At 36.6% G+C, this 20,447-nt stretch overlaps 1 protein-coding gene and 1 pseudogene across 1 annotated transcript; one reads left to right on the top strand and one right to left on the bottom strand.

Annotated features, from left to right (window-relative positions):
- LOC109271734 (serine/threonine-protein kinase Chk1-like) overlaps positions 1-20,447 on the bottom strand; it is an 85,588-nt pseudogene that overhangs the window by 3,606 nt on the left and 61,535 nt on the right.
- On the top strand, positions 9,168-10,816 carry PGK2 (phosphoglycerate kinase 2). Its single transcript, XM_019457384.2, has one exon. The coding sequence runs from the start codon at positions 9,285-9,287 to the stop codon at positions 10,536-10,538; it is 1,254 nt and encodes a 417-aa protein (XP_019312929.2). The 5' UTR covers positions 9,168-9,284; the 3' UTR covers positions 10,539-10,816.

A 20,447-nucleotide genomic window follows, 5' to 3' on the forward strand; every position in this document is an offset into this window, starting at 1 on the left:
TTGCAGATTTTTGAGGATTTTTACAAACACATATGTGTAACTCAAACAATTATTAACATATAGAAATGTATTATCATTCCAGAAATTTCCTCATGTCTCCACTAAGTCCTCCTACTTCTACCCCAGAAGTAGTCACTCTTCTAATTTTTTGTTCATTATAATTTTTCTCTTTTATTTCATATAAATGAAATCATGCAATATGCACTCATTTACAGAAGAATTCTTTTAACACCACAATGCTTTTTGAGTTAAAGTCATATTATTGTATTAACGGAGTTTATAAATATTATTTCTCTAAGTAGCATTCCAACTTATGACTATACCTGGAATATTTCACATTTTTTGGCTACTATGAACAAAGCTGCTATGAACATTCCCATACACCCCTTTTTGTCATCATATATTTTCAGTTATCTTGGATAAATATCTAAAATTATAACTGATGGGTCACAAGATTGATGTAGGATTTTTATAAATAACTGCCAGATCTTCTTTCAAAATGGTTGTATTCCACTAAGAATGTGAGAATCAGTTTCTCCACAATCTCACCAATGTTTGATGCTAATAATTTTTTTGATTTTACCATTATTGTATGTAATAGTTTCTTATTGTGGTTTTAATTTTCATTTTCTTGATGGTTATTGAAATTAAGCACTTTCTCATGTCCTGACCAGATACATATATTACACACACACATATGCACATGCACGCACACACACACACACATCTTATTTGGGAAATGTCTGTTCAAATTTTTGCCTGTTTTTAAAGTTGGGATGTTTGTCTTTTATTTTTAAATTTTAAATGTATTTTATGTATCTTGGATAACACTGTCATTAGATTCATGTTTTATGAGTGTGTTTCTCCCAGTGTATGCTTGCCTATTCATTTTCTTGATGGTGAGTTTGATTTAGAATGTTTCTATTTTTTCCAAATTTTTTATGGCAAAATACATATAATGTAAAATTTACCATCTGAATAATTTTTAAGTGTACAGTTCAAATGATATTAAAATACATCCATCATTGTTGTATGACCTCCACCACCATCCATCTCCAGAACTCTTTTGTCTTGTAAAACTGAAACTTTGTACTCAGTAAACAATAATTCTCCATGCCTACCTTCTTTCAATCTTTGGCAACCACCATTCTATCCTCTGTCTTTCTGATTCTGACTACACTAAGCACCTCATATGAGTGAAACTATAAAATATTTGTCTTTTTATGACTCACTTTTTCACTTGGCAGAAAGTCCTCAAGTTTCATCCATGTTGTAGCTTGTGCAAGAATTTCATTCCTTTTTATTCCATTATATGTATATAACACATTGTATTAATCCACTTATCTGTCAATGGACATTTAGGTTGCTTCTATATTTTATTTTTTTAAATTTTTTTAACGTTTATTCATTTTTGAGACAGAGAGAGACAGAGCATGAATGGGGGAGGGGCAGAGAGAGAGGGAGACACAGAATCAGAAGCAGGCTCCAGGCTCCGAGACATCAGCCCAGAGCCCAGACGCGGGGCTTGAACTCACGGACCACAAGATCGTGACCTGAGTCGAAGTCAGATGCTTAACCGACTGAGCCACCCAGGCGCCCCTATATTTTAGCTATTGTGAATAATGCTACTATGAAAATAGATGTACAAATATCTCTTTGAGATGCCATTTTCAATTATCTTGGATAAGTACCCAGAAGAGGAATTACTAGATCATATAGTAATTATATGTTTAATTTTTAGAGGAAGCATCATACTATTTTGCACAGCAGGTGTGTCTTTTATATTCCCACCAACAGTGTGTAAAACTTCCACTGACTCTACATTGTTGCCAACACTTCTCCTTCCCAGCCTCTCTCTTTCTTTCCTCCCTCCGTCCCTTCCTTTCTCCCTCCATCCCCTTCTCTTCTTTTCTTCCTTCCTTCCTTCCTTCCTTCCTTCCTTCCTTCCTTCCTTTCTTCCTTCCTTCCTTCCTCCCTCCCTCCCTCCCTCTCTTGCTTTCTTTCTTTTCTTTCTTTTCTCGTTTCTTTTCTTTTTTCTTTTCTCCATGAGGAGTAGCCCTCTTCATGGGCTCAGGTGCTATCTCACTTTAGTTTTGACTTACATTTTCCTAATGATTAATGATATTGAGCACCTTTTTAGGTGCTTATTAACAAAGTGGCTATTTAAGTCGTTTGACTATTTTTATAAAGTTGTTTTTCTGTTGTTGAGTTTTAGGAGTTCTATGTATATTCTGGATGCTTACCTCTTATTGGATACACAATTTGCGAATACTATCTATTTTGTGGGTTGCCTCTTTACTATGTTACTGTGTGATAGTGTTTTTTGAAGCAAAACTCCTTTAATTTTCATGAAGTCTACTTTATTTTTTTTCTTTTGTTGCCTATGACTTCAGTGTCCTATCCAAGGAATTATTGCCAATGTAATATCATGATGCTTTTGCCCTATTTTTTTTCCCTGTTTTATGGTTTAAAATTTTACATTTAGATCTTTGACTTGTTTTGAGGTATTTTTTGTATATGGTATTAGATAAGTGTATAACTTGATTCTCCTACAGGTGAATATTCAATTTTCCCAGTACCGTTTGTTGAAAAGACTATATTTTCCACATTTAATGGTCTTGATACTCTTGTTAAAAATGATTTGACCATATATGTGAGGATTTATTTCTGGGCTCTTTATTCTAGTCCATTGACCAGTATGTGTGTTTTTATGCCAATTCCACAGTGTTTAGGCAACGATAGCTTTGTGGTAAATTTGAAAGGAAGTCCAATTCCTGCAGCATCATTCTTTTCCAAAATTGTTCTGGTTGTCTGGGGTCTCTTTCAATCCCATATGAATTTAAGGATAGTTTTTTTTCTATTTTTACAAAAATATCATTGAGAACATGATAGGGATTGCTTTGAATATGTAGATAACTTTGGGTAGCATTGACATTTTAATGATACTAAGATTTGTAATCTAAGAACACATGATATATTTCCATTTACATTATTTATGTTTCTTAAATTTTTTTAATGTTTATTCATTTTTGAGAGAGAGAAAGAGAGAGTTAGCAGGGGAGGGACAGAGAGAGAGAGGGAGACACAGAATCCAAAGCAGACTCCAGGCTCCAAGCTGTCAGCTCAGAGCCCAAGGCGGGGCTCAAACCCATGAACCGGAGATCATGACCTGAGCCGAAGTCAGATGCCCAACTGACTAAGCCACCCAGGTGCCCCTATTTATGTCTTTTTAAATTTCTTTCAGCGATGTTTTTTAAAGGTTTATCTATTTTTGAGAGAGAGAGAGAGCGTGAAAGTGGGGAAGTGCAGAGAGAGAGGGGGGCAGAAGATCTGAAGTGGGCTCTGTGCTGACAGCAGCAAGCCTGACTCAGGACTTGAACTCAAAAACCATGAGATCATGACCTGAGCCAAAGTCAGACGCTCAACTGACTGAGCCACCCAGGTGCCCCTGATAGTTTTTATTGTACAAGTCTTTTACCTCCTTGGTTAATTCTCAAGTATTTTATTCTTGCTATTATAAATGCAGTTGTTTTGCAATTTCTTTTTCAGATTGTTTATTATTAATGTATAAAAGTGCAACAGATTTTTAAGTGTTGACTCTGTATCCTGCTACTTTTTCTGGATTCATTTGTTCGTTCTAATAGATTTTTTTGGTGGAGTAGTGTTTTCTACATACAAAATGACACCATCTGGGGGCACCTGGGTGGCTCAGTCAGTTGAGCATCTGGCTTTGACTCAGATCATGATCTCATGGCTCATGAGTTCAAGACCCACGTCGGGCTCTGTGCTGACAGCTCAGAGCCTGGAACCTGCTTCAGATTCTGTGTCTCCCTCTCTCTCTCTCTGCCCTCCCCCAACTACCCCCCCCATCAAAATATAAACATTTAAAAAAAATGACACCATCTGTAAACAGAGAGCATTATTCTTTGTCCTTTCCTATTTAGATAACTTTTATTTCTTTTTATTGCCTAAATTCTCTAGCTGGAACTTCCAGTGCTATAATAATCTTTGCCTTATTACTGATAATAGAGAGATGTTCCTGAGAAAAGAGAAAATATTCCTGATAATAGAGAGATGTTCTTGATAATAGAGAGATGTTCCTGATAATAGAGAAAAAGCAATCAGTCTTTCATTATGGAGTATGATGTTTGCCATGGATTTTTCACATATTGCTTTTATTATGTCAGGTAGTTTTCCTTCTATTCCTAGTTTGTTGACTGTTTTTATCATGAAAAGGTGATGGATTTTGTCAAATGTTTTTTTATGCATCAACTGAGATGATGTGTTTTCTTTTCCTTGATTCTGCTAATGTGGTGTATTACATTGATTAATATTCATATATTGAACCATTCTTGCATTCCAGGAATAAATCCCACTTGGCCATGCTGTATAGTTCTTTTAATATGCTGCTTAATTCTGTTTGCTAGTAGTTGGTTGAGGAGTGTTGCTTCAATGTTCATAAGAGATGTTGATCATCAGGGGTTTTTTTGTTGTTGTTTTTTTCTTAAGTTGCCTATGTCTGGTTTTGATATTAGAGTGATTCTGAGACCACAGAATGAGCTAGGATGTTGTTCCTCCTCTTCATTTTTCTTAAAAAGTTAAAGAAGAATTGGTGTTTAGTTGCTTGTAAATGTTTGATAGAATTCATCTGTGAAGCCATAAGGTCTAGGGCTTTTCTTTGTAAAGAAATTTTTGATTATTGATTCTAGCAACTTACTAGTTATAAATCTATTCAGATCTTTTATTTCTTCATGATTCTGTCTTGGCAGCATATGTGTTTCTAGGAATTTGTCCATTTAACATAGCATATCTGATTTGTTGATAGGAAATTATTTATAGTACTTCCTTATAATCATTGTTCTTTCTGTAAAATCAATAGTAATGTCTCTACTTTCATTTCTGATTTTAGTAATTTGGATTTTTTTTCTTAGTCCATTTTTTTTAAGTTTATTCATTTATTTTGGGGGGCAAGGGAAGAGAGAGAGGGAGAGAGAGAATCCCAAGCAGGCTGCACACTGTCAGCACAATGCCTGACATAGGGCTTGAGCCCATGAACTGTGAGATCATGACCTGAGCAGAAATCAAGTCAGACACTTAACTGACTAGCCACCCAAATGCTCCCCCAGTTTTTATTTTATCGATTTTTTCTATTGTTTTTCTATTCCCAACTTCATTTACCTCTGTCCTAATCTTTATTATTTCTTTTCTTCTGCAACATATGAGTTTGCTTTTTTTTCTAGTTTCTTAAGTTGTAATCTTAGGTTGTTAATTTGAAATCTTATTATTTAACTTAAGCATTATAGCAAGAAAGTTCCACTTTAGAATTGCATTTTTTGTGTGTTCCATACATTTAATTATATTGTTTTTATTTTCATTCTTCTCTAAGCAATTTCTAATTTCTCTGTGATTTCTTCTTTTTTTTAATTGGTTGTTTAAAGGTGTGTTAATGTCCACAAATTTATGAGTTTCCCAGTTTTTCTTTTGTTATTGATTTCTATCTTCATCTAGTTATGACCACAGAAGAACTTTATATATACTTTTTAAATCTATTCAGACTTAATTTGTGGCTTAATATGTGGTCTATCATGGAAAATGTCCTATTGCACTTGAGAAGAATGTGTACATTCTTGTTGAGTAGGATGTTCTATGTATGTCTTTTAGATATAATTGGTTTATTGGATTGTCTTCTCTTTCCTTACTTATCTTCTATCTGGTTGTTCTATTCATTATTGAGAATGGGTTATTGAAATCTCTAGCTGTTGTTGGGGAACTGTCTAAACTGTCCCTTTAATGATGCCAGTTTTAGCTTCATATATTTTGATGGTCTGTTAAATGTGCAAATGCTGATAATTTTTAGATTTTCTTGCTGTATTAAGCCTTTTTAAAAAGTTTTTTTTATTTATTTTGACAGAGAAAGAGAGGGAACATGTATGCACATGCATGTGAATGGGAGAGGGGCAAAGAGAGAGAGTGAGAATCCCAATCAGTCTCTGTGGGCTGTCAGCTTAGAGCCCAATGCATGCAGGGCTTGAACTCATGAACCGTGAGATCATGACCTGAGCCAAAACTAAGAGTTGGAGCTTAACTGACTGAGCCACCCAGGTGCCCCTGTATTAAGCCCCTTTTATTAATATATACTTTCTTTGTTGTTTTAATCCTTTTGCATTTAAAGTCATTTTTTTTCCTAATTTTAGTATAGCTACTCCTGTTCTTTTTTGGTTACTATTTGCACGGAATATCTTTTTCCATCCTTCCACTTTCGATCAATTTTGCCTTTGGATCTAAGCTGAGTCTTTTGTAGACTGCATACAGTTGGATCATATTTAAAATATTTTAATGTTTATCCATTTTTGAAAGAGGACAGACAAAAGTGTGGGCAATGAGGGACAGAAAGAGAGGGAGACACAGAAACCAAAGTAGGCTCCAGGTTCCAAGCTGTCAGCACAGGTACCGAAGTGGGGCTCAAACTCATAAACTGCGGGATCATGATCTGAGCCAAAGTCGGTCAGTCACTTAATCAACTGAGCTACCCAGGTGCCTCTGGATCATATTTTTAAATTCATTCTGCCAATCTCTGTCTTTTAATTAGAGAGTTAAACCCATTTACAGTTAAGTAAGTACTGATAAGGAGGAAGTACTTCTGTCATTTGGCTGTTTTCTATATGCCTTATAACTTGTTTGCCCCTTATTTCCTGCATTACTGATTGTTTTTTTTCTTTTGTCTTTATTTAACTTTTGTAGTGAAATTTGGTTTTCATTTACTTTTGTGTATATTCTATAACTATTTTTGTTGGTAGTTAGCAACTGAAGTTATAACAGTCTAATTTGAATTTATACCAGCGTAACATCAATAACATACAAAAACACTGCCATTTTATAGCTCTGTCTCTCCTACTTTCAGTTATCACAAGACATAAACTATTAACTTTTTCAAGTGCACTAGTATCTTATATGATATAGAAAACAAAGTGTATAGAGTTATAAACCATAGTAACAGTAACAGTAGCTATGAGTTTAGTTATGGAATTTAATATAAGGCATTTGTCTTGGATTATCCATGCAAGCCCAACTTAATCAATGAGTTCTAGCCCACTGAATTTTTTTCTGGCTAAAAGTAGAAGAGACATACAACAGAAGTGAAAATCAGAGATTCCAAGAGTAAAAAGATAAACAAATTTATCAACGGAAGATTACATTTGTGTATGGTTCTTTTTGTCTTCAGCTTTATCAGTTAGAAACCTTTCTTCCAAAGTTACTTAAATGATCTTTTTTATCCCCAACATTTTTAATGGTATTTGTCATCTATTGTAATAGTTTGGCTTATTTGTCAGTCTGCATTCCAACCTGAGATTTCTCAACATCCTAGTCCATTTTATTTTATTTACATTCACTAAAGTTCAGTCTCTATAATATATAATTCTATGGATTTTGACTTGTACTCAATACTGTAGTGCTATATAGAAAAGTTTTATCATACTAAAAATCTCAACTAATAATAGTTGACCTCCTCCATCTTCCTTTAAGGCCTGACAACTACTGATATGCTTTCTATCCCTTTGTTTCATCTTTCTTCAAATGTCATGTGAATGGAATTTTACGAGGTCTACATACTTTTATGTCTGGCTTCTTTAGTTAGTAAAATACATTCAACTTGTATTCAGGATTTTGTGTAAGTAAATAGCATATTCCTTTTATTTGAGAATATTTCATTGCATGGATATATCTACAGTTTTATAGATGTGACCAATTGAAAAGCACTCAGTTTTTGGCAATTATGAATGAAGTTGATCTAAACATTTGCATACACAAGTTCGAAAGAGTATAGGTTTTCTGTGTACTTGAACAAAAACCTACGAGTAGAATTGATGGCTTGTATTGTAAGTCTATGTTTATAAGAAACTGCCAAATTGTTTTCCAAAACAATGCTGTAGCATACCTCATTCTTCTTGGCAATAAATGAGTTTCTATTGCTATGCATCTTTGACAGCATGTATTATTGTCATAGTTTGGAATTTTAGCCATTGTAAGAGTATAATTTTATCATTGTAGTATATACCTAGGAGTGTAATTGCTGGGTTTTATGGTAACTCCATGTTTAATATTTTGAGGAAGTGTCAAACCTTTTTCCTAAAGTGGCTGCAGCATTTTGTATTCTTACCAGCAATATGTGAGGATTCCAATATCTCCACATCCCTGTCAACACTTGTTATTGTCTGCCTTGTTTTAAATTATAGCCATCCTACTGGATTATGCCTCAAACATATTTTTGTCAATAATATATGCTACGTTCAACTTATGGAAACTGCCATATCAACTAATTACAAAGCCAGTTTTTATTATTAAGCCAATCAGCCATATATTCTTTCCCCCAAAATTAAATCTCTTACTCATTTTCAATTCATATAGACATTTTCATCCTCATGAAAATCATTCCTCTTTTCAGCTCAATTTCTGATTCATACAGGTAATGAATCAAAAAGCCCCCCCCCCCAAAAAAAGAGGGCTTATCATAACTTTGTCATCTGAAAGAAAAGTCACTATCACCTGCAGTGTTTAACTGTTACCCTCTTTGTCTCATGGGATTATCCTAAAGAAGCCACCAAGCATTCTCTCACAGTTGTTTGAGAACAGAATAAGCAAGGTAATAAAAACAAATCATTCCCGCTTACCCTAGAATATACCTAAAGCCAATGGCTAACAACAAGCTAGACTGTTAACGGAAATATGTATCAAGGAAAAACAGAAGCATAATATGTTGCCTTGAATAAATAAGGATTTATAGACCCATCATTTCAACCCATCTCTTTATTTGGTACTGCAGTTTTTATATCTCAATATAATTAAGATTTGACATGGTCGAGGGTTTTTTCGTTGTTGTTTTGTTTTGTTTTTAAAAGAGCAAGAGTCAAAAGAGATGTGGAAAAAGAACGTGCAAGAGCCTTAGCAGAACTATTCTTATTCCAAGGTTTCTTCACTGCCCCAGCTCTCACTGCAAGCCAGCTACCAGTCACTACTCGGGGTTCGTGTTCAGCACCGGCAGTTTGACGCTTTACGGCAACACATTCCAAATCAAGATTGACAGCACCGTTAACCAATTGCAGAGCCAAGTTTCCCTCTCCCTAGTTCAATCACGCCTGCCCTGTGGGGGACTTAGTGATGAAAAGGAAGGGGCGGGCCAAGAGGAAAGCCGTTGGAAAGCATCACCCATCCAGCCTGCCGAGAGCAGTAAAGTGGTTCTTCAGCCCTGGGATCCAGGTGTCCGCTTCTGTCTTTGTATTATCAAGATGTCTCTTTCTAAGAAGTTAACTTTGGACAAACTGGATGTTAAAGGGAAGAGAGTCATCATGAGAGTAGACTTCAATGTTCCCATGAAGAAGAACCGGATTACAAACAACCAGAGAATCAAAGCTTCCATCCCAAGCATCAAGTACTGCCTAGATAATGGAGCCAGGTCAGTAGTTCTTATGAGTCATTTAGGTCGACCTGATGGTGTTCCCATGCCTGATAAATACTCTTTAGAGCCAGTTGCTGCTGAGCTCAAATCCTTGCTGGGCAAGGATGTTCTGTTTCTAAAGGACTGTGTGGGCCCAGAAGTGGAGAAAGCCTGTGCCAACCCGGCTGCTGGTTCAGTCATCCTACTGGAGAACCTGCGCTTTCATGTGGAGGAAGAAGGAAAAGGCCAAGATCCTTCTGGAAATAAGCTTATAGCTGAACCAGGTAAAATAGAAGCCTTTCGAGCATCACTCTCCAAACTAGGGGATGTATATGTCAATGATGCTTTTGGCACTGCTCACCGGGCCCACAGTTCGATGGTGGGAGTGAATCTTCCCCAGAAGGCATCTGGATTCCTGATGAAAAAGGAGCTAGAGTACTTTGCCAGAGCCTTAGAAAACCCAGAGAGACCCTTTCTGGCTATACTTGGTGGAGCCAAAGTGGCAGACAAAATCCAACTGATCAAAAATATGCTGGATAAGGTCAATGAGATGATAATTGGTGGTGGAATGGCTTATACCTTCCTTAAGGTACTCAACAACATGGAGATTGGTGCGTCCCTCTTTGATGAAGAGGGGGCCAAGATTGTCAAAGATATCATGGCTAAAGCTAGTAAGAATGGTGTGAACATTACCTTTCCTACTGACTTTGTCACTGCTGACAAGTTTGAGGAGAATGCTAAGGTTGGCCAAGCCACTGTAAAATCAGGCATACCTGCTGGCTGGATGGGTTTGGACTGTGGTCCTGAGACCAACAAGAAGTATGCTCAAGTTGTGGCTCACGCTAAGGTAATTGTGTGGAATGGACCTGTAGGGGTATTTGAATGGGACGCCTTTGCTAATGGAACAAAAGCCCTCATGGATGAAATTGTGAAGGTCACTTCCAGGGGCTGTATCACCATTATAGGAGGTGGAGACACTGCTACTTGCTGTGCCAAATGGAACACTGAAGATAAAATGAGCCACGTGAGCACTGGAGGAGGTGCTAGTCTGGAACTTCTGGAAGGTAAAGTCCTTCCTGGCGTGGAAGCTCTCAGCAACCTATAGTTGACAATATTCCTGTCTACTATTTCCTGTCCATAGGCTTTAATTCAACTTAGTGCTTTACATTTCAACTTGACTTTTGTTAGTTAGCCCCAGATCAAGACCTATGCAATGACTAAGAGACTGGCTATCAGGAACTCTTAACATTAGTACAGCAATGCAACCCAGTTTGGCCATGCATTTGCCTGCTCTCTTCAAGATCTCATTTGAACTTTACCATTGTGATACACAGGAAGGACATAATCTTGCATTGCATATTAAAGTGAGTTGAATAAACTTAATCTCTCTCTCTCTCTTTTTTAATTTTACTACAGCTTTGTTACTGTTTCACTACTTGAAACATGGAAAACAAGAGAAAACCCAAACTGTTGAAGGTTAGGGTAGAAGCTAACAAACTTTTAAACAATAAAATAAATCAAGAAAAATAATTGTGTTTAAGAATTCATGGGTAACAAAGCTCAGCTAAAAGGAAATTTCTTACTAAATAAGAAAGAAGAGAAATAAAAGATATTTATTGAATTCAAGAAGTTAAAAAGGGAAAGAAATGAAACCCAAGAAAGGAATTATGTCTGTATGTGTGGATGCACTATACTACATATATATGTCTGTGTACTATCATATGGGATCTACAAATTCAATCCACATTTTAAATAATTGCTTAATATGTAAAGCAGAATTGTTTTAATAAATACGTAATATATGTAATTGCTAAATCTTAAAACTAGATTTTTGAGATAAATATATTTATAGTCATGAGAAAAATAAGGATATAAAAAGTCTTCCCTGTTAGAAAATAGAATAAGAAAATACTCAGAAATGTAGAATAAATTAAAATACTTATTGGAAAATATTTTGCCTAACTCTATATACAAAGAGCTGTCACAAGGCAATACTGTTAAGTTTAGAGTAAAAATGCAGAGTAACTTATCCCAGTTGTAATAGCCTACGGCCCATAGCACCAGGTCAATTCTATAAATTAACTTAATTAAAATAAACTAAAATTAATTAAATAATTAAACTTTTAATGTTAATATGCCCAAAACTTCAGCATATTCCTGAGGACGATATTCATAATGCCATGATAATCCCAGAGAAAATATAGGAGTTAAGATATAGATTTAAAAACAAGTAAAACAAAAACCCAAAATTATAGCAGTTGAAATAAGGTTATACCATATTATTTTCTTTCATAAAAGTCCATGGCAAAAAGGTGGACTCTTCTCCATGAGGTCATCTAGGGAACCAACCTCGTGAAACAAATCTCTTACTCTCAATAAGTGAGTTACATTTCTGTGTGTGAGGTGTCAGTCTGCATTTTTACTGCTTGATACCCAGTCCAAAGGAGAAGTTAGTGAAAGGCAATGTGTTTCTTTTACACACATGTCCCCCAAAATTCAGGAATTTTTCTTTTATTGGCCATTTTGTGTTCTGCTGGTTATTAGTCGCATGATGGGGTCTATTTTGCAAGAGAGGCCTGGGAATGTATTCTCTGTAGCTGGACACCTTGTACTCAACTAAAGATCAACAGATTCTATTACTAAAAGGAAGTGGAGAGGCAATAAATATCAAGGGAAAAGTAAAGGCTCCTGATAGACTTTCACTCTGGCCACCCCAGTATCCATGTATGAGTATCCATGTATCCTTCTTCCTACATAAAGAAAATATCCTTTCTCCAAGAAATATAATAAAATGTCCAGTTACTGCATCCCACTCAAAACTGAGTTATCTCTGGGTGATACACAATCTTTTCGATATCCTGTGGGGAGCCCAACAGTCTGATGAACAGAAAAGTGCAGTCATTTATTTTTCTCTCACCTCCAGCACTCATACACACTCAATATACAATGGTGGCGAAGAAATAAGAAAGTACAATTAAAAACCCTCACCTAAAAAACTCATTGGTTCATTACGATTGGGAAATAAATAGTGCTGGCTCAGAATTTCAAAAGCTCCCACGGCCTGGCAGTAAAAGAACTTCGTGGTCAGACTGGTTTTCTTCTCTGGGAGGAAGTTTCTTATCCATTGTCCCTTTTTTGGCCCCAAGTTTGATCACCTGGGAAATTTTCCTTGTTTCCTAATCTTCCATGCCATCTTCTAAAGCTGATGTTGGAGAGTTGGGCCACATTAGGCCACCACATGGTTCTCATAGCTTCCTCTTTGATGCTGTGGTTTTAAGAAATCAAGGATTTCTTCATATCACACAGTTGAAAACCTTTCAAGGCCAGGTTAGTGACTTTTCAACTTAAGAATCAAGATCTCTGTGTGAAAGAAGCTCACCCAAAAATATCTTCTAGTTATGTTTCTTATTCTCCTGACTCTTGCTTTTAATTAATTGGTTGCTTTGCTGGGCTAACTTCCTTTTTCTTCATTTTAAGATTAGTTAACTTGTGGCCCTCCAAAAAAGTAGGCAGTGGGAAGGCAACACCTATCACCTGATATTTGCCTGTGGCCTCCTCATTATTTTTGGCTGAAGACTCCAAATGGGAGACCTTTGAGTAAAACTGACAGTCTTTCTTGTGTTGTTTGTGAGAGTGAGACTGTTAGCTTTTCCAACTCTGAGAGAACTTACTTTCCTGGTGTATTAGCCAATTTGGGTTGCAGGCAACAAAGAAATTGTCCAATATTTCCTGGATATGCTCATTTTGGGGGTTGCAGTATTTTGCTTAAGACAGCATGTAATAACCAAATGTACTGATATTCTGCCTCTTTCTAAACACTTTCTCTGTAGCTTTAAGCTCTACAGGAACATGTTGTGCCTACTACAGTTTTACCAAATGCCACAGCAGAAACATGATCAGCACCTCCCAGCCTTCCATGCCATTTTACTCTCTTCCTTCCACCTGACCTCTACGTGAATATTATGTTGTATGAGGTTTTTTTTTTAAGGCAGCCCCCCACCTACAGGTAACAATTTCTACATTAGTCTCTGCACTAGTGATTCTCACCCAGAGACAATTTTTCCTTGTAGAGGATATTAGCCAAAGAATGGAAACATTTTTGTTAGTCACAACTGGGATGAGAAGAGGAACTATAGGCATCTTGTTGCTGTGGCCAAGGATGCTACTAAACAACCTACAATACAAACACAGCCTTCACAAAAAAGAACAATCTAGCCCAAAATGTCAACACAGATTTCTTTCTTTCTCATGTGACATTCCCCAGGGTGATAATGGGTAAGTAGGCACTTCTTGAGCCGATCCAAAGATTCAGGCTAGGAAAATGGCTCTGTTAACACCTGCACCTGGCTTTCATCTCTAGGAGCAGAAAGATCAATTCAATTGTTGACATTTTCCAGCCAACAGGATAGAGAAAGAGGAATCCAGAGTAAGCACCATGTCTTTGAGAAAGAGAACAAGAAGTTCTTTTGGCCTGAACTTAGCAATGTGATCATATCTAGCTCACTGGGAATAAGGGCAGTGCATTCTTTGACTGAGTGATCATGGGCTCAGTCGAAACTATTACTAAAAAAAAGAATTAAAGGTGAATTTAAAACAACATCAAATGGAAAGACTTATTAAAACTTTAGAAGACACTGAAAGATCTTAAAGATCATGTTTCTGTACATTTAGAGAATAAGCATACTTCATGGAAAAAAATTATGAAGGAAGTAAAATGAGTTAAGAAGGCACTATGAGACTGAAAATAAGCTGGCAAAAGGTAAAGGAGGTGACAAATTTAAGTATTGCTAATACAAAATATTAAATGGTGTTAGAACCATTACATAAAAGAATTAAAACTGCAAGGGAAAGAATCAGTGCCTTGAATTAGAAGATTGGGGGGAAAAAACAGAATTCAAGCAGACCTAGAAAGTAAGAAATATTTGTGTGTATGTGTGAATATATATACACATACTTACATACCACATACATACATGTATGATGTGTATATTTATGAATAATATATAGTATATAGTTGTAATTGAAATTTTATTTCATTTTATTTTTATCTTTTTTTTTATTTTTTTAAGCTTTTATTCAAATTCCAGATAGTTAACATACAGCGTAATATTAGTTTCAGGTGTACAATATAGTGATTCAACATTTCTGTACATCACTGTTGCTCATCACAAAAAGTGCACTCCTTAATCCCCATCACTTCTTTAACCCAATTTTATACTTACATTTAATAATTATATACATTAAAAATAGTTTTTTACTTTTTAAAACCAATTTTTTAAAATTATTTTTAATGTTTATTTATTTTTTAGAGACAGAGTGTGAGTCAGGAGAGTCAGAGAGAGAGAGAGGGAGACACAGAATCTGAAACAGGCTCCAGGCTCTGAGCTGTCAGCACAGATCCCAATGCAGGGCTCAAACTCAGGAACCAGGAGATCATGACCTGAGCTGAAGCCAGATGCTCAACCGACTGAGCCCAAAACCAATTTTAAAAAGAAACTGAAAATTATGGTGTTAACCACAGGATGGTGGGACTTCTCTGGGTTTTGGGTTCAAACCAAAAGTGTGGGACTTACTTGTTTCCTCCAAGGTTGCAATTTGAATTATTTAACACATGCACTTGGAGGTTACCATTTACTTATTTTCTGTGCATTTTTTTTGAGAGAAAAAAGTGCAAGCAGAAAAGAGAAAGGGGGAGAGAGAGAGAGGCAGAGAGAGAGAGAGAAAAAAAAATCTTAAGCAGGCTCCGCACTCAGTCAGGAGCCCAATGCAGGGCTTGATCCCACGACTGTGACATCATGACCTGAGCCAAAATCAAGAGTCAGACACTCAACTGACTGAGCCACCCACGTGCCCCATTTTCTGTGCATTTTTTATTTAAAAATACTGTATTTAAATAGCTTATTTCAAGCAATGTTAGTTAATAAAGCTGTGAAGAAACTTTGTTTTAAAAATTAGGTGGCTATATTTCATGGATTTATGCTTCCATTAACTTTGCTTTTAAGTATTTCATATTTTAGTTAGTTATTAGACATCTCCCAGTGATCATAGCAAAGCTTGGGTTTCCTAATTCAATCCATGTTAATAATAAACCAAGAAAGGTGGGGATGTCTGATAAAAATTAAGAGTGAAATATTTGGAAAATGACAAATTAGAAAAGCATTTGAGTTTATATATAAAAGAGAATATTTTAGTTGGTTTATCCTTCCCTTAGAGACCCCAAGATTCCTTTCCTTACTTAGTGGCCTGACAGTAAACAGTGCAACTGTGGGCTTACCTTCTTTGTTTCTTCTCCCTTGAGTGTTGTTTCATAGATTTTGCCTGTTTTTCACTCGTTCAGATGAGATGGTGTATCTACTCCCTGATATTCCACCTTAATCAGAAGTGAAAGCTGAATCATTTATTTTCAGAGTTTTACACTAATAATCTTTTAAAGATCCAGCTTTTAAATTTGTCATCCTTTCTTTTCTAATTTTGGTAAGATTTTTTTTTCTTGGTCAGAGTCACTTGCTTTCTCGGGAGGGCATATTTTTTAGAGCAGTTTTAGGTTCATAGCAAATTGGAACAGGAAGTACAGAGTGTCCATGTTCCCCTGTCTCCATACACATATACAACCCCCATTATCAATGTTTAGCAACTGCCTGGTACATTTGTTGCAATCAATGAACCTATATTGGCACATTATCATTTCCAAACTTTATATTTTACATTAGGGTTCATTGTTGGTGTTGTACATTCCAAGGTTTTTGAAAAATGTGTTATGATATGTATCCATCATTATAGTATATCATACTGAATAGTTTCACTGCCCTAAAAATTCTCTGTGCTCTGGCTATTCATCCCTCTGTGACCTTGACTTCTGGAACAGTTGACCTTTTTACTATCTCCGTAGGGTTTTTTTTTTTTTATTTTTAATTTTTTTTTTATTTGAGAGAGAGCATGGGCACGAGCAGGGGAGAGGGGTAGAGGGAGAGAGAGAGAATCCCAAGAAGTCTCCACACTCAGTATGGAGCCCAACACAGGGTTCAATCCCATGACCTGGGGATCATGACCTGAAATGAAATCAAGAGTCCAATACTCAACCTAATGAGCCACCCAGATGCCCCCTCTATCTCCATAGTTTTGCCTTTTCCAGAAGGTCATACAGGTAGAATCATGATGTGTTGGCTTCTTTCACTTATGGTATGCATTTAAGTTTCCTCCATATCTTTTCATGGCTTGATAGCTCCTTTCTCTTTAGGATGTATCACAGTTTATTTCTCCATTACCTGCTGAAGCACATCCTAATTGCATCTCAGTTTTGGTAATTATGAACAAAACTGTTATAAGCATCTATGTGCAGATTTTTGTGTGGAAAGACAGGATGTACTAAGTAAAAGGAACTGTGGTAAATAGACCTTCAGTAATACACTGGTAAGGTGTGGGCATAGAGGAATTATTTTATAGTCCTATGATTCAGCGTCAGTCTTTTAGCAACTGTTGTTTTGTTTTCACCCCCTTTGGTGGTACAGGGAAGCTAGAGGGGGCTGGAGTTGGTATGCAACTTACCCTATGTGGAAGGCTAGAACAAGATAAGTTGGGTATTTTCCTTTCCCCAAGTCCACCAGGCTCTGAAAAATCCCCAGCAAATTACACTCTGGTAAAACAGTTTCTCTTGAAGGCAGGTTTTGTTAAGCAGATCAGAATGCTCTGTCTTATTTTGAAATGGCTAGTTTCTTCCCACCTCAGAAGCCTGAGGGGATTTTTCTCTGATCTTTACTGCGAGGACTTGACAGACTTTCTGCAGTTAAAACACAAAAGTGAGTGTGGGGGACCAAGTAGCTAGGGGCTGAGATGAAGTATTCATCTCTCAGGCTTATCTACACTGAGCCTCTGTCAACTCCTCAGTTACAGTCCTAATTTTCCTATCATGGTGCTGGTTTCTGTGGAGTTCTTTGCTAGTGGATTTCCTCTCTGGTAGATTGTGATTATCTATATCTATGTGTCTGTCTTCTCTGCAGTTTTGGAGGCAGCAGTTGGTCCTGTGGCTTAACAGCTCTGACAGATCTAAGAAGAGCTTATTTTTCAGTTCATTCAACCTTACTTATATTAGCACACAATGATGACTTTGTAAGGTTCTTCCATGTTGGACAGCAAACTGAAGATTTGGTTTTGTTTTTATTTTTGTTTCAGACTCAAACATGTTCTTGATTTCTTAACATATTTTATAGATATTATGTTATGGAATCCATTATAATTAGGGCAATGAAATAATAGGTTTTAAGTTGGCTGAAATTATCCATTCTTCAATCAAAACTCATCCACTAAAAATTTCTTATATGGGATTGTTTTAGTCAGCAGATAGCTATCCCTCAGTCCAACATATAACTCAGCTTTGGAACCTTTTATATTTCTACAATGCAAGGTTGGCTTTGCATGTTAAATTTGATATATCACAGGTATTTTCCTTAATGGCAAGGGCTATATAAGTTTTCTCATGTGGAAATAAATCACTATATGTCCAAATGTTCATACTGAATCTTTAATTAAAACCATAGACCATTTTTTTTTTAGTAGGAATCTAAACCACTCAGTTTGTTTTCATTTTCGTTTTGCTTCTTGGTTGCTGTTGTCCTTGGTTTGTTTGTTTTGTTTGTTTTTAGTTTTGATAAATTAATTCATTATTTTGTCTTAGAATAACAAAAATATGCTTAAAATGAAACTGAAAAAGAGAACAAAAGGAAAGTATGTAAAAGGTATGGGTACACCAGGGTTAACAGAGTATTGTCAAACAACTGTGATAGACTTTCACCAATTTTTCTCAAGCAGTTTGAATTTATGACAATAGTTTTCAAGTGTTCTTCTGGGTTTTTACAAAAGCAGATTGGGGCACAGCGTGAGAAACAGTGGATTTGGCCACTGCTTACAAAATAAATTACATAAAAGCCTAGCATCACAGTTATGTTTGCAAAGCTAAATAGAACATCAATCTAAACCCTTTCTTTGGCCTCTTATATTATAGGCAATAAGATTTCCCAAAGGCTATAGTGTAATTTTAAATCACTACATGGAGGGGTACCTGAGTGGCTCAGTCAGTTAAATGTCCAACTTTGGCTCAGGTCATGATCTCATGCTTCATGAGATCGAAGCCCACCCCCCCACACACACTCCCCTCCCTGCCCCTCCTCCCCCCCAGGTCTGGCTCAGTGCTGACAGCTCAGAGCCTGCAGCCTGCTTCAGATCCTGTGTCTCCCTCTTTCTCTGCCCCTCCCCCACTCATGCTCTGTCCCTGTCTCTCAAATGTAAATAAACATTTAAAAAATTTAAATCACTACATGGACACACTTTTTTTTTATGTTTATTTTTGAGAGACAGAGAGAGCCTGAGTGGAGAAGGAGCAGAGAGAGAGGCAGACACAGAATCCAAAGCAGTCTCCAGGCACAGAGACTGACATGGGGTTTGAACCCAGGAACCCTGAGATCATGACTTGAGCTAAAGTCCGACACTCTACTGACTGAGCCACCCAGGCACCCCTACATGGATACACTTGGAAAAAAATTTTTTTTAATTTTAATTTCCACTGTTTCCTTCAAGGGTCATACATGAAGTTCTGATGAGTTGTGTGGGGCCATGGGCAGCTTCAGGAGTGCTTAGATAATCGCACATGTGACTCAGATGGAATGAGAGGCTGAGCCACATTATGGAAGCCGTCTGTCATGCAAGAGGAAATCAAGCCTGAATTCAAGGGACAAAAACAAACACATTGTCTATTAGGAGTAGACGTCACTGGTCTCATTATTTATATGAATACATTACATGTGGAATAACAAATTAAAAGAAAGACAGTTTTTCTCCTAAAGATTGAAACTGTGCACATCAAATGTGTCTTATAAATAATAATCTTGTTCTGAAGGTAGGTTAATTTACTCACACATTCAAGTATTCAGTACTAGTTCTTAATTTTATAATAAGATAGTCAATTCCTCTAATATTTCACAGACCTATGGGTGAAAGAAAAAAATAAGCAAATGCTTTTACTTCATTATGATAAGTACTACATAACATAGATGAAGTGTATTATTTGAGTTGACAAATAATGTGCTGATGACTTGTGACCCCATTCTTTATGGGATAATGTGGGCAATAGGTTTCCAAAAGACCTTATTCAATTTTAATAGAATCACACTTTGCTACTTCATTGTTCTCCATGTGAATTTTCTAATAAAGAAAAACTTCTATCACTGAGGTACTTCTCATACCTTTCATACTATATACACCATACACATCATTTAACATATTTGGTTTGCCAAAAGTTATAGGTGCGTGCTCCACACAAACCCTTTACTCTTGCAGTTTCTGCTCTGAATCTCCAGATTTTTTTTTTCAATGCAGATAAACTGAGCTTTCAACCCAGAAGGAAACCTGAAGCCGGGCTCAATGTCACAGATGTGTGACCTGTGCAGTCAGCCACACAGGGTTCCAGTCTCAGAAGAATTCCATTTTTGCTTTAATGTTCTACCATTTTGTAATTTTTTTAAACCTTATTTACTTATTTTGAGAGAGAGAGACAGAGAGACAGAGAGAGACAGAGAGAATCCCATCAGGCTCTGCACTGGCAGCACAGAGAATGACTTCGGGCTCAAAGTCACAAACCTGAGCCAAAATCAAGCACTGGACACTTAACCTACTGAGCCACCCAGGGGCCCTGACCATCTGTAATTCCTAATACTTTTGGACATGGAGCCTGACATTTTCATTTTGTGCTGAACCCACTGTCCCTCAAAACTCAGGTAGCCAAGCATGCTGAAGACGGCTCTGAGCCCAGAGTTAAGGAGACTAAGAAGCTGAGTCTTCAATGTCTCTCTGTGGATGCTTGCAGGTTTCTCTAATTCTTCAGAATCATACAGAGGCCTTCCTGAAGATGGATTGTAGATTCAAACCTCACAGAATGCTTCAGAAGACACAATCTCCCACCCCGCCAAAACAAAGCTTATTTCAAGACAAATCTCTACCCAAATATGACCTCTGAATATGTGTG

Source organism: Panthera pardus, unplaced genomic scaffold (assembly GCF_024362965.1).
Source record: "Panthera pardus isolate Hobbes unplaced genomic scaffold, ASM2436296v1 HiC_scaffold_17, whole genome shotgun sequence".
Taxonomy (NCBI): domain Eukaryota; kingdom Metazoa; phylum Chordata; class Mammalia; order Carnivora; family Felidae; genus Panthera; species Panthera pardus.